Source organism: Nerophis lumbriciformis, linkage group LG26 (genome assembly GCF_033978685.3).
Source record: "Nerophis lumbriciformis linkage group LG26, RoL_Nlum_v2.1, whole genome shotgun sequence".
In the NCBI taxonomy this organism is placed as follows: domain Eukaryota; kingdom Metazoa; phylum Chordata; class Actinopteri; order Syngnathiformes; family Syngnathidae; genus Nerophis; species Nerophis lumbriciformis.
Window position 1 is genome coordinate 24,747,366 of NC_084573.2, and position 15,135 is coordinate 24,762,500.

The 15,135-nt window shown below is 38.8% G+C and overlaps 1 protein-coding gene across 4 annotated transcripts in view; it reads left to right on the forward strand.

Moving 5' to 3' along the window:
• Positions 1–15,135, forward strand: part of sipa1l1 (signal-induced proliferation-associated 1 like 1) — a 209,495-nt gene that overhangs the window by 175,553 nt on the left and 18,807 nt on the right. For 3 of the 4 annotated variants that reach the window (XM_072916279.1, XM_061987120.2, XM_072916278.1), the window contains exons 16-22: positions 4,701–4,798; positions 7,735–8,216; positions 8,311–8,484; positions 11,779–11,947; positions 14,243–14,477; positions 14,547–14,717; positions 14,790–14,901. In XM_072916279.1, the coding sequence (XP_072772380.1) occupies positions 4,701–4,798; positions 7,735–8,216; positions 8,311–8,484; positions 11,779–11,947; positions 14,243–14,477; positions 14,547–14,717; positions 14,790–14,901 (1,441 nt within the window). The remainder of the gene's footprint in view (positions 1–4,700; positions 4,799–7,734; positions 8,217–8,310; positions 8,485–11,778; positions 11,948–14,242; positions 14,478–14,546; positions 14,718–14,789; positions 14,902–15,135) is intronic. The other variant, XM_072916280.1, reaches the window with a different exon arrangement.

The following is a 15,135-nucleotide window of genomic DNA, read 5'->3' on the forward strand; positions in this document are numbered from 1 at the left end:
CGGTCTGGGTTGGAACAGTTCAGCCTGTGCAAGTGTCCAGTTCTTCATGGTCCACTGTGCAGACTGCGGTCTCGCTTTGTGCACTTCTCTCGTCCTCCAATGTTACCGTCTTGACCTAAAAGTCATAATCTAGGAGGATGTGGGCTGACTTTGTCCAAATATAGCACAGGTCACACAGAGGAATGGGTACTATTGAGTTATTTTTACAGACAAGTATACGCTTGGTAAATTGATCATTTCCATGAAACGTATTCATTCTTTCAAAGACAAGAACTAGAGATATCTCGATCACGGGATCAGATGGTAGAGGGGCTGATATTTGCCTTTTTAATCTGATCGATTGATGAGCTTCAGATTTTACCGCATTTGTGTCCCAGTGTTTGCATGGCTAAAGATGAGAAATTGTTTTGTATTACAAACCCCGTTTCCATATGAGTTGGGAAATTGTGTTAGATGTAAATATAAACGGAATACAATGATTTGCAAATCCTTTCAACCCATATTCAATTGAATGCACTACAAAGACAAGATATTTGATGTTCAAACTCATAAACTTTTTTTTTTTTTGCAAATAATAATTAACTTAGAATTTCATGGCTGCAACACGTGCCAAAGTAGTTGGGAAAGGGCATGTTTACCACTGTGTTACATGGCCTTTCCTTTTAACAACACTCTGTAAACGTTTGGGAACTGAGGAGACACATTTTTCAAGCTTCTCATGTGGAATTCTTTCTCAATCTTGCTTGATGTACAGCTTAAGTTGTTCACCAGTCCGGGGGTCTCCGTTGTGGTATTTTAGGATTCATAATGCGCCACACATTTTCAATGGGATACAGGTCTGGACTACAGGCAGGCCAGTCTAGTACCTGCACTCTTTTACTATGAAGCCACGTTGATGTAACACGTGGCTTGGCATTGTCTTGCTGAAATAAGCAGCGGCGTCCATGGTAACGTTGCTTGGATGACAACATATGTTGCTCCAAAACCTATATGTACCTTTCAGCATTAATGGCGCCTTCACAGATGTGTAAGTTAACCATGTCTTGGGCACTAATACACCCCCATACCATCACAGATGCTGGCTTTTCAACTTTGCGCCTATAACAATCCGGATGGTTCTTTTCCTCTTTGGTCCGGAGGACACGACGTCCAGAGTTTCCAAAAACAATTTGAAATGTGGACTCGTCAGACCACAGAACACTTTTCCACTTTGTATCAGTCCATCTTAGATGAGCTCAGGCCCAGCAAAGCCGACGGCGTTTCTGGGTGTTGTTGATAAACAGTTTTCGCCTTGCATAGGAGAGTTTTAACTTGCACTTACAGATGTAGCGACCAACTGTAGTTACTGACAGTGGGTTTCTGAAGTGTTCCTGAGCCAATGTGGTGATATCCTTTACACACTGATGTCGCTTGTTGATGCAGTACAGCCTGAGGGATCGAAGGTCACGGGCTTAGCTGCTTACGTGCAGTGATTTCTCCAGATTCTCTGAATCCTTTGATGATATTACGGACCGTAGATGGTGAAATCCCTAAATCTCTTGCAATAGCTGGTTGAGAAAGGTTTTTCTTAAACTGTTCAACAATTTGCTCACGCATTTGTTGCCAAAGTGGTGACCCTCGCCCCATTCTTGTTTGTGAATTTCATGGAATCTACTTTTATACCCAATCATGGCACCCACCTGTTCCCAATTTGCCTGTTCACCTGTGGGTTGTTCCAAATAAGTGTTTGATGAGCATTCCTCAACTTTATCAGTATTTATTGCCACCTTTCCCAACTTCTTTGTCACGTGTTGCTGGCATCAAATTCTAAAGTTAATGATTATTTGCAAAAAAAAAAATGTTTATCAGTTTGAACATGAAATATGTTGTCTTTGTAGCATATTCAACTGAATATGGGTTGAAAATGATTTGCAAATCATTGTATTCCGTTTATATTTATATCTAACACAATTTCCCAACTCATATGGAAATGGGGTTTGTAATAGAGGTACACAAAAAAAATAGATCCACAAAATCACAATTTTTATTCATCCCGATTGTAAATCAATTCATGATTTTCAAAAATCAATGAATACATTCAATTTATTTTTAAATAAAAATGTATGAAACAACCAGATATGTCAGCATATTGACGATGAAAAAGCAACCTTGCGAGGCTCGACGTGGTGGGCCAGCGAGCGTCTGTTGTCACTGCGTTCTATTTTGTCTTTCTCCAAGAAAAATGCCCTATGCTGGCGTTGTTTTAGGCTGTTAGAACCATTCGAGTCACGAAAAGGATCAACGTTTCTTCAGAGTTCCTCGAGAGGTAACCAGAGAGTGCAAGATTTTACAAAAAAGGGGCACGACAAGAAGGCAAAGTTGACGAATGCATGAGTTTGCAGTGATCGCTTCGTGAAAGGGTTGTTTGATATACTTTTAACATGTAGTATTTCCCTTTGAAGTATCATTTTGATATTATATGTATTTCTTAAAACACATGTTTCTTATGAGTGTTTTGAAAAACACCAACTCGGCAAGTCTAAATAAAAGAAAGCAAATGTGAGCAAAACCTGAAAGAGTTAAGCTTATACCAAAGGCAGCAATCATAAATTAATCTTTCAGCACAGACACAATGTTGACATCTATAGTTATATTTTGATAAAGACGGGGAAAAACATGCTAGTCGTAAACGACTCGTGCAACAACAACAACAACAAACATGGCTGTAGACGAGAAGTTAAGTCATGATATGCAACCTTACCTGAGCAAAAACGATGCATATTTACCCAGGAGAGTCTTGATACCAATGTCCTTGACCCAGTAACACACAAATAAGTTGTAGACCTCCATGCTTTTCAAAATTTCCATCTGTTTTGTCTTGTAGAATGATGTCTGGAGCATGTTATAGTTTGACATGTTTGGGAACACAACCGACTGTCTTTTTTTGATAACGAACAGGAATAGATTTCATTGCATAGTTTGCATTTTTTCCTCATATCTGCTTTTAGTGGTAAGATCGAGGCCCCTTGCGTACTCGGATAGGTTGCACTGTGTTTGCTGCACAGTAACCAAGTTGGTTTTGTGGCCCAACGCTTCTGTTCAAAAGTCACGTGTCCGAATACAACCTATTATTACAAGTAGTGCTGTTGCAATCCTTGTATAAATATAGCCAAACGTTGGAGTGTTTCTGCCGCCTGCGCGCCATGTTTCTGGTTGTTATTCCCGCCCGCAGGAATCCTTAAGGGAATTGTTTGAAAAATTGTCAAGCGATTCTGAGGAATTGATACACTGGGATCCGGTTCTGAACAAGGGAAATAACCCAAAATAAGTGTTCAACGCGGGAAATACGAGTAAACTAAAGAGCTACTCGATACATCTTCAGTCCATCCATCTGTTTTTCTACCGTTTGTCTCTCGATGTCGCTGGAGCCTATTCCGACTGCCCGTGGGCGGAAAGCAGAGCTGGACAAGTCGCCACCTCATAAACCGTCACACTGAAAGTATATTTGAAGCCACACATCAGTTTGTGAGATATTTACATTACTAAAAGTTAAATTGTTAGTTTGCATTTCCAGACTGATATAAACAAATGACCACTGTAGAGGACACTGCTTCCCATCATGTAAAAGTTGAAATACACTCAAGTGAACATTGTTGTTTTACACTTGCTACACTGGATGTTTACTTTGTCACTTTAAATACATCAACTGTACGCTATTCTTTTACATACTTGCCTGAAACAGCAGATGTTCTTGCACAATTATTTGCATTTAAAAATACTTGTTTGTAGTCAAAAAAATATGTTTAGAACTTTTTACATGTTTATGTTCAATTACAGTAAGTGTGTTTATCCTAAACATTCCTAAACACTTCATTTTACACACTATGGCATTTTTACCTTTTTTTTTTTTTTTAATGTATATGCAGTATAGCGCAATAATATCGTACCGTGGCCTTTGTATCGTGATATCGTACCGTGGGATTTTGAGATCGTTACATCCCTAGGGCTCGCATGGCAGTACTTTGTGCCGATAGAAATGTTCCTCTTTTGTTTTTTTGTCATTTTCCTCGTTTTTTCTCAAAGGATGCTCACATACCTGCTTTTCCTTTAGGTCAGTAATGGTGAGGCTGACTGTTGTAAATTATTTATGGCAACTACTATTACAAACACATAGCCAGAGACTGCATTTGCACTCCAACAAACCAGCAAGCACGCACGTGTCAGCCCTTGCTAATAAGCACAGAAAGCCCTGTGGGCAGACGTGTGCAGGGGACTTAGACTAAGAGAGATAAGAGAGGGTGTCCAAATTTGTAAATACATCCGAGCAGATGCTGCGGTTGTGTTGCCGCGATCCTGATATGCCTCTTCTGCAGGTCATGTTGCATAAGATGTGGACAATTACACAACAGTCCTCTTCTGCAGGGTATTTGACAAACATGTTAATTCACACAGCACAGCTTGCACAGAAGCAGCCCAGCAGGGATTCTAGAGGAAAGGGACACGTTTTCTCGTGATGTGTGTTGTGTTGGATGACAAGCCATCATGGAAACAGCACAGGCAGAATGGAAACAGTGTCTTGTTGTAGTATGACTGCTGTCGCAGAAAATTAACCCCACCTTGCTCTAAAAAAGCACAGCGTAAAAGTCATGGGCTTGTACCTCTGGGTGTGCGAAATGTCCTTTCCACCAACCTTTGCTCTGTTCTTGTATTTTTACTTGCAGAGGCACCGGCCTCTAAATCTGGGCAAGGCTATTCCGGAGGACCTCGCATCCAAAGACAAGAGCAGGTCATCCACCTGTCCCCTAAGAAGAGCAGTCAGGTCTGTGTTTTTTTTTAGCACTAATTCGGCACTTTTTAAACATCAAACTCCGCTTTTGGCACAGGTGTTGTAACCTTGTTACTCCACTTCCGGCAGGCACAAGACCTCAAAACAACGTTGAGAATTTGTTTAATTAGGACCTGTAGGTACATAACGTTGAAACAACATACTTTTTGACGACATTTATTCAAAGTCGGCTTCTGACGTTGATTTGACCGTTGAATTTGAGTAATTTCCCAACCAATATTCTACAACACAAATAAAACGTTGAAACAACATGCTTTTTGACAAAGTTTATTCAATGTTGGGTTCTGATGTGATTTGACCATTGAAATTTAGTAATTTCCCAACCAATATTCTACAACACAAATACAACGTTGACACAACATGCTTTTTGACAACGTTTAATCAATGTCAGGTTGTGACGTTGATTTGATCATTGAAATGTGGTCATTTCCCAACCAATATTATACAGCACAAATACAACGGTGAAACAACATGCTTTTTGACAAAGTTTATTCAATGTTGGGTTCTGATGTGATTTGACCATTGAAATTTAGTCATTTCCCAACCAATATTCTACAACACAAATACAACGTTGAAACAACATGCTTTTTGACGACGTTTAATCAATGTCAGGTTGTAACGTTGATTTGATCATTAAAATGTGGTCATTTCCCAACCAATATTCTACAACACAAATACAACGTTGAAACAACATGCTTTTTGACGACGTTTAATCAATGTCAGGTTGTGACGTTGATTTGATCATTAAAATGTGGTCATTTCCCAACCAATATTCTACAACACAAATACAACGTTGAAACAACATGCTTTTTGACGACGTTTAATCAATGTCAGGTTGTGACGTTGATTTGATCATTAAAATGTGGTCATTTCCCAACCAATATTCTGCAACACAAATACAACGGTGAAACAACATGCTTTTTGACGACGTTTAATCAATGTCAGGTTGTAATGTTGATTTGATCATTTAAATGTGGTCATTTCCCAACCAATATTCTGCAACACAAATACAACGGTGAAACAACATGCTTTTTGACGACGTTTAATCAATGTCAGGTTGGAATGTTGATTTGATCATTGAAATTTGGTCATTTCCCAACTAATATTCTACAACACAAATACAACGTTGAAACATCCTTTTTGACAATGTTTAATTAACGTCAGGTTGTGACGTTGATTTGACCATTGAAATTTGGTCATTTTTCAACCAATATTCTACAACACAAATACAATGTTGAAACAACATGATTTTTTACAACGTTTAATCATTGTTAGGTTGTAACGTTGATTTGATCATTGAAATTTGGTCATTTCCCAACCAATATTCTACAACACGAATACAACGTTGAAACAACATGCTTTTTGACAACGTTTATTCAATGTTGGGTTCTGACGGGATTTGACCATTGAAATTTAGTCATTTCCCAACCAATATTCTACAACACAAATACAACATTGAAACAACATGCTTTTTGACGACGTTTAATCAATGTCAGGTTGTAACGTTGATTTAGTCATTAAAATGTGGTCATTTCCCAACCAATATTCTACAACACAAATACAACGTTGAAACAACATGCTTTTTGACGACATTTAATCAATGTCAGGTTGTAACGTTGATTTGATCATTAAAATGTGGTCATTTCCCAACCAATATTCTGCAACACAAATACAACGGTGAAACAACATGCTTTTTGACGACGTTTAATCAATGTCAGGTTGTAATGTTGATTTGATCATTTAAATTTGGTCATTTCCCAACCAATATTATACAACACAAATAAAACATTGAAACAACATGCTTTTTGACAAAGTTTATTTAATGTTGGGTTCTGATGTGATTTGACCATTGAAATGTAGTCATTTTCCAACCAATATTCTACAACACAAATACAACATTGAAACAACATGCTTTTTGACGACGTTTAATCAATGTCAGGTTGTAACGTTGATTTGATCATTAAAATGTGGTCATTTCCCAACCAATATTCTACAACACAAATACAACGTTGAAACAACATGCTTTTTGACGACGTTTAATCAATGTCCGGTTGTAATGTTGATTTGATCATTTAAATTTGGTCATTTCCCAACCAATATTCTACAACACAAATACAACGTTGAAACAACATGCTTTTTGACAAAGTTTAATCAATGTCAGGTTGTAACGTTGATTTGATCATTAAAATGTGGTCATTTCCCAACCAATATTATACAACACAAATACAACGTTGAAACAACATGCTTTTTGACAAAGTTTATTCAATGTTGGGTTCTGACGTGATTTGACCATTGAAATTTAGTCATTTCCCAACCAATATTCTACAACACAAATACAACGTTGAAACAACATGCTTTTTGACAACGTTTAATCAAAGTCAGGTTGTAATGTTGATTTGATCATTTAAATTTGGTCATTTCCCAACCAATATTATACAACACAAATACAACGTTGAAACAACATGCTTTTTGACAACGTTTTATCAATGTTGGTTTCTGACGTTGAGTTGACCATTGAATTTGAGTCTTTTCCCCACCAATATTCTACAACACAAATACAAGGTTGGAACATGCTTTTTGATGATGTTCATTCAATGTCGTGTTGTAAAGTTGAGTTGACCATTGAAATTTGATCATTTCCCAACCTATAACGCGGATCCAACGTTGGACATCAACATTGTCTCAATTTACAAGTACAACTATTTTTCAACGTTGTATCAAAGTCAGTTTTAAAGGACATGTATGTATAATCAACGTTGTATCAATGTCTTGTGCCTGCTGGGAGTGTCGTTTATCGACAATAATTTGTGGGACAATATCCGGCTAAAAGTATTATCAGCCCAGGCCTCTTCAAAATTCTCCTTTTGCACTTTCCACTTCTAACATCAACTTTTACTTTGTTCTCACAGTCTGATGGTCCTAACTCTGGACACTCTAGCAGTAACACTTTATCAAGCACGGCTTCCAGCGGGGGTCACAGCGACAGCGATAAGTGGTACGAGATGGGGGCCGGCGGAGGCTCCAGCGGGGACCAGGGTGACCCGGAGCCCAACGGCCTCGGGGGCGGAGGTTACCTCCAGGGCGCCTCAGCCGACAGCGGCATCGACACCAGCTCCTACGGGGCCTCGCAGCACAACCACCCGCACTCTCACCACGGCAGCACCACCTCCCTGCTGGCGCCCAGCGGGGGTCGAGAGAGCAGGGATCGCTCGCCGTGGCACAGCCCCACCGAAGGGGGACGCAGAATGCTGGAGAGGTCGCCTGCGGCTGCCGAGTCCCCCGGTCCTCCTGGGGAAAGGAGCCTGGACGGCGCCGGTCGCAGCCCTCCCACTCATCTCCTCGTTCGTGACAGCAGCACCTTCAGTCTGAGTGATGGTGGCTCTCACTCGAGGTGTGTCAGGATGTAAAAGCAATGTGCCATTTTGTCATCAACTGTTTTACACTGCTCTTCACACTTTTTTTTTTTTTTATACTGTTGACACCAGGCACAGCTCCCCGAGGGATGAATCGTCTTCAAGCACATCTCCATCATCCCAGTCTTCAGTGCCCCCTGGACCAAAGAGCTTCTACCCTCGCCAAGGAGCTCAGTCCAAGTACCTGATAGGCTGGAGGAAGCCTGGCTCCACCATTAATTCGGTTGACTTTGGAGACACACGCAAGTAAGCACTGTAATGACCTGGAAAGTTGGGGTGTCAAAAAAAAAAGAAAAAGATTTTCGATTGAATCGCGATTCTTAATCGATTAAAAAATCAAAAAACTTTTCTTTTTTGGGTATACTTTTATCTAACATAACCAGTTTTCTTTTAAGTAATATAAACATTTATCAGAGCTGTTATCTATTTTATATAGGAATGTAGTTAATCATAAAACTGGCACCCTATGTTATTAAAAAAGTATTGATTTGGAATCAAGAATAATTTTGAATCTACAATCGATTCTGAATCGAGTCGTCACCCCCAAGAATAAATTCAAATTGTGTGGTGCCCAGAGATTCACAGCACTACTAAATAGATGTATTTATTTCCAAAAAAGTATGAAAAACGCTGTCTTCTACTCTGGGTCTAGATCAGTTTTTGTTAACCGTATGGGTCGCAGCGGTACTTGTTTGTAAAGTGTATTACAAACAAGTACCGCTGCGACCCATACGGTTAATAAAAACTGATCTAGACCCAGAGTAGAAGACAGCGTTTTTCATACTTTTTTGGAAATAAATAAATCTATTTGTGGCAGTAATGACAATATTAAACAAACACAAGAAGTCTGGGGCTGAAGTCATAGAGAAGTTTCTTAACTGCAAAAATTATGACTAAAGTGGTGAATCTGTATTTTCATTTGCACTTAAATTTTATTGACAGTTTTGTAAAGAAACATATATATTATTTATTATTAGTTTAGTTAGGATGTATTTATTTTAGCACTGCATAATTGTATGTATCACTTTTTTAAGTTCCTTCTTTTGCAGCATCTTTGATTAGAAATTATTTTTGTAATCAGCCTGTCCTTATAATCTTTGTGATTAACACATTGTTTCATAACATTTAATGATGTTTATTCTGTTTAACTGTAAGTAGGTAAGATATAATTATTCAATATGATTAAAATCAAGACTACGATTACTAACTCTGTGTTAATATTTGAGTGGGCTCCGGGCCCCTGTGTAGTGGAATAGTTGGCATGCGACCTCAAAAAGGTTAAGAACCCTTGGTCTGGAGATTTATAAGCCAACAGGTGGCGCTAAAGGAAAAAGGTGGCTACAAGGTTTGGCAAGTTAGTAAAACATTGCAGCAATTTCAGTTCATTCACACTTTGATTATTAATGATGTTGCCATTTAAAAGAGACCTGTGTGGAGGTGAATTTGTCTTTATTTTTAAAAACTGAATTTATGTAACTGAATTTTTTGTTTGACTTTTATGAAATTATTTTTTACATCAAATTATGCTGCCAATTTTATTGAATGAAATTGTGTGAGCAATATTCATGTTTTAAAATTCGGTGTGTAAACAATTCTATACCTTGCTTCAAGACTCTTTCAATAAATCAGGATTGAAGCAATCAATCCTGTCTCAGAATGAGGTGAGTTTTGAAGCAATACATTTTTACACTCTGAAATTTAAAACACTGAATTTTTACACACTGAATTTTTACTCTGAATTATAAAACACTGATTTTTTTACACTCTGAATTTTATAACACTGTTTTTTACACTGAATTTTTACACTCTGAATTTTAGAACACTGAATTGTTACACTCTGAATTTTAAAACACTGTTTTAGCAAAGTGAATTTTTAAAAAAACAATTTTTGCTCAGTTTTTATTCAGTGAAATTGTCAGCATAATTTTAATTCAGTTCACAATATTCACATGCAAATAATTGGGTTGCATAAATTCAGTGTCAAAAAATGCTTTTGTAATAAAGACACAAATTAACCTCCATAGACTTATGAGGATTTTAAAACACTTCAGAGTGGTTTCGATAATATGTATTGGAAATGTTTTGGTTAAAATTTTGCGTACATTTTTGAATGTTCAATTCCGGAGGCGTTCCCAGAATGCAAATGAAACCACGCCCCATCCTATCCAAAAGTATCGTATATCTTTTAAAAAGGTGCACTGTTTACTTAGTGGCCTAGTGGTTAGAGTGTCCGCCCTGAGATCGGTAGGTTGTGAGTTCAAACCCCGGCCGAGTCATACCAAAGACTATAAAAATGGGACCCATTTGCTCCCTGCTTGGCACTCAGCATCAAGGGTCGGGATTGGGGGTTAAATCACCAAAAATGATTCCCGGGCGTGGCCACCGCTGCTGCCCACTGCTCCCCTCACCTCCCAGGGAGTGATCAAGGGTGATGGGTCAAATGCAGAGAATAATTTCGCCACACCTAGTGTGTGTGTGACAATCATTGGTACTTTAACTTCAAGTCATCGCTGGTATCAAAATTAAACTTCATAAACTTTATATACAGTAGGGAAGGGATTCATATAGCATCTCACAGTAGAGGAAGAGGGTGGATTAATCATTTCGCATTGTAGTCTGCTGAAAATGATGGAAAGCACCACTCAACACAGCAACTGACGCTATGGTCAAAGTTGGAATTGCCACAAAACACATTTTAAGATATTCAACACTCTACTGCTGTCTAGCGGCTAAAGTGGATCGTGCACCCCTCCAATTTGTCACGTTTCATGTGTCAGGTAAACCGTGACAAATAAGGCCATATGCATCCGCTTCCTACTGTAGAACATTAGGTAGACCTGCACCCATGTTTGTCACTGCATGTTGCACGTTGGTGGTATTATGCACAGGCCATGATTAGACAAACCTTTCTTTTGCATTTTGGCTGACCGTTTTACTTAATGTCCAAATAAGTACGTCCGCCTTGCTGTGATGTCACAACGTAACAAAACCCCGCTAACAGAGGCATCCAAAACCGCGTGCAAGTTTGCACCAAAATGCATGAGCCTTAGGATAGGTCGCTTTGGCGTCGAGTATCCAACTTTGTAACAACGTTTATAAGTCGGAAAACACAAAATTCATCAGAGGTCCCCTTTAAAGAAAGCTTAAGGTATCATTCACTCTGCACACTGATAGACCAGCATCGTGAGCATGCGGGAAGGAGATTGTTGCTCAAAGCTACTATGGGGATTATTTTTGAATGGAGGATTAGCATTTAAGCTATTAATGATGCCTCCATCATATGCTTCATAATGAAACAATACTAACACATTATGTATACACAGTATCACTATGTAAACAAACACTGGATGGGAGTCTTTTGATATGCTGCTGTTGGTAATACTTGTTGTTAATTTTGCTGCCTGCACGCCCCCTCACCTCCCTTTTTGTGCAGCTTGAGCGTCCCCTTGTGGTTGTAGACAAACTCCCACAACGCCGAGACCTGTGGCTGAAGGCGACGAAGAGCTTTTTTTTTTTCAAACTCCTGTTGTGTGTTGCCAGGAAATCCCCAGGGGAAAGTGGCTTGGATGTTATTCCAACGCCAGCGGCCAGGCCTTCACTGAGGGACATGCACTCACCACAGCCCCACGCCAAGTCGACTATGGAGGAAGATGTGAAGCGGCACGGTGCTCAGGACAGCCCTGTGCCGCCACGCAGATATAAGGACAAGGTAATGGCAGCAGAAACTGTTATTTCATCTTGAATAATCATTGTCTTATTATCTTAGCATGTGCCATCACCTTTCCTATTTATGCAAACATGAGGGATCCTGGCTAATCCCCCCCTGATATTATACACCACTGAAGTGGTTAATGACACTGTTTTCATTATAAAACAGTCCCTCCAGGATTTCGCCGGCTTTTTGTGTGATTATTGCAGCCTAAAATAATACTTTTCCAGAAATGTATCGCACAAGATGCAATGTTCTGAGGCTTTTGTTTATAATAACATTGAGTTAATTCCTGATTATATGAAGTTGTTATCAATGTTTTAAGTGTTGAAAACCAATACTGTACTGATGTTTCACTCCACATTATGTTACATGTTACACCACAAATACGTAAAAGTAGACAATAGATGGCGTTAAAAGCACATACTCAGAGCTCATTGTCAAGCTCATTGATATATATTATGACTAAAAATAGTAATAATTATGATCACAGAAAGAAACGCCACCAAAGCCTTACTTATCGGCGGCCGCTGTCTGCACTGTCCTCCACAAGTTGCAGACATTTTCTGTGTATGTTTTACGCTAGAAAAGTTATTGTCCATCCTAAACATTTGTGTTCCAACACATTTACCCCCGCACGTTAAGGGCATTTGTGAACTGTTCGAGAGCGATATATAGCGCACATTTTTGTTGGTGAATGAGAGATGATGAAAGATTATCATCACACCTCAACGACTCTAACATATAAATACTGCCTCTTTGCTAGGTTCTTAATAATCTGTTCTTAATTGTTTTACCCTGGATAAATACATTTTAAAATACTAACTTAAATGACTGACTATTTATTAGTTTGAACAAATTGATTTTGATAAAAGTAATAATATGAATTGATCATATGTTTATATAATATAATTATAAGTTATAAAACTGATTGTTTAATTATTGAACAAGGTGTGTGTATATATTTATAGTTTGAACAAATTGATTTTGATAAAAGTAATAATATGAATTGATCATATGTTTATATAATATAATTATAAGTTATAAAAACTGATTGTTTAATTATTGAACAAAGTGTGTGTATATATTTATATATAACTTTATTTTTCAAATGTACTGTGTACCAAAAACAGTGTGTGTGTGTGTGTGTGTGTGTATATATATATTATATATATATATGTATATATATATATATTATATATATATATATTATATATGTATGTATGTATGTATGTATGTGTGTGTATGTATGTATGTGTGTGTGTGTATGTATATATATATATGTGTATGTATATATATATGTGTATGTATATATATATGTGTATGTATATATATATATATATGTGTATGTATGTATATATATATATATGTGTATGCATGTATATGTGTATGTATATATATATATATATGTATATGGCGTGGCGCAGTGGAAGAGTGGCCGTGCGCGACCCGAGGGTCCCTGGTTCAATCCCCACCTAGTACCAACCTCGTCATGTCCGTTGTGTCCTGAGCAAGACACTTCACCCTTGCTCCTGATGGGTGCTGGTAGCGCCTTGCATGGCAGCTCCCTCCATCAGTGTGTGAATGTGTGTGTGAATGGGTAAATGTGGAAGTAGTGTCAAAGCGCTTTGAGTACCTTGAAGGTAGAAAAGCGCTATACAAGTACAACCCATTTATCATTATTTATTATATATATATATGTATATATGTATATATACTGTATATGTATATATGTATATATATATATGTATATGTATATACTGTATGTATATGTATATATGTGTATGTATATGTGTACGTATATGTATATGTGTATATATATGTACAGTATTTGTATATATTTTTAAGTATATATATATATGTGTATATGTGTATGTTTATGTTATATATTATATATATGTGTACTTTTTTTGCATGTGCTATCACAGTTCGTAATATATATAAAACTCTTCATTGTTCAAATCTCCTGCGTACAAAAATATTTTTCATCCATTGGTTGAATTTGCCTGAATTGCTGGTGGGGCAAAATCCTGGAGGGACTGATTAAAAGTTTACCTATAAAGATGATTTTCAAAGCTTCTTTTAAATAGTTTTGCTTGAACTTTTGTGAAACAAAATCTAGCTAACTTAAATATCTATTGCAGGGTATTTAAAGGTTGAGGCAGACTTAGGACTTAAAGGGAGGCACAACAGCTTAGAAAAAATAAAGAAAAACGTTTTTTTTTAAACCTGCTAACTTTAGTTACCAGACCCCACCCTCTCACACGTTTCACCATTTGTTGGCTCATAACAAAGTATCCCCAGAAGTCTCCACCGAGCCAGCCCCCCAGCCGCCGTCGCTCGCTCCACCGTACGCTGTCGGACGAGAGCATCTACCGAGGCCAACGCCTCCCCGCCCTCACCGACTCGGTGGTCGAAACGACTCTCGGAGCCGACGTCCTCTTCAGCTGCTCCACCCTCCCGCGCTCTCCTACCACCCGGGGCGTGCCGCTTCGACGGCCCTCCTATAAGCTAGGAGTCAAACTGCACGGTAACACAAGTGAAGAAACGTGTCGCTAATTCAATAGTAATTACCTGATTACCATGTTCCTGTTTGCAGGCGACCTCTCAGCATCCGACACGTCACTGGTGGATTTGGTGGAGCGTCATCGTGGGCCGCTGCCCCAGGAGCTGATGCCCCTCCCATCTTCTGAGAGGGACAGCCCCCTGGACTGGACACACCTTGTGGATGTGGCTAACACCTTTGATAGTGATAGAAACACTCACTATGGTAGACACCGTGTTCACAGCACTTTGTAGTTCTCGGGACACAAAACAACGCTCGCCTTCTGTCTCCCTCCAGTCCAGAGAAGTTACGTGTTTGGGGATTCCAACCACAGAAGCAGCGGCGCCTCCAGTCCTCAGCAGCCGCACATCGAGCTCCAGCCTGCTCCCATGTCCCGGCCCTCATCTAGGTAGCGTATGAACTTAAAACGTGTTCTTTACGCCAGTGTTTTTCGAACCGCAGTGCCCCCTAGAGGGCTGCCAAAAAAATCTGTTTCTCAGCTGTGGTCCATATGGACCAAAGCAGTACTCAGTTGTAATACACTTTTCCACCACTTGTGGCAGTACTGACAGTATCAAACGGAAGAAGTCTGGAGCTAAAGTCATTGAGAAGTTTCTTAAGTGCAAAAATGATGACTAAAGTG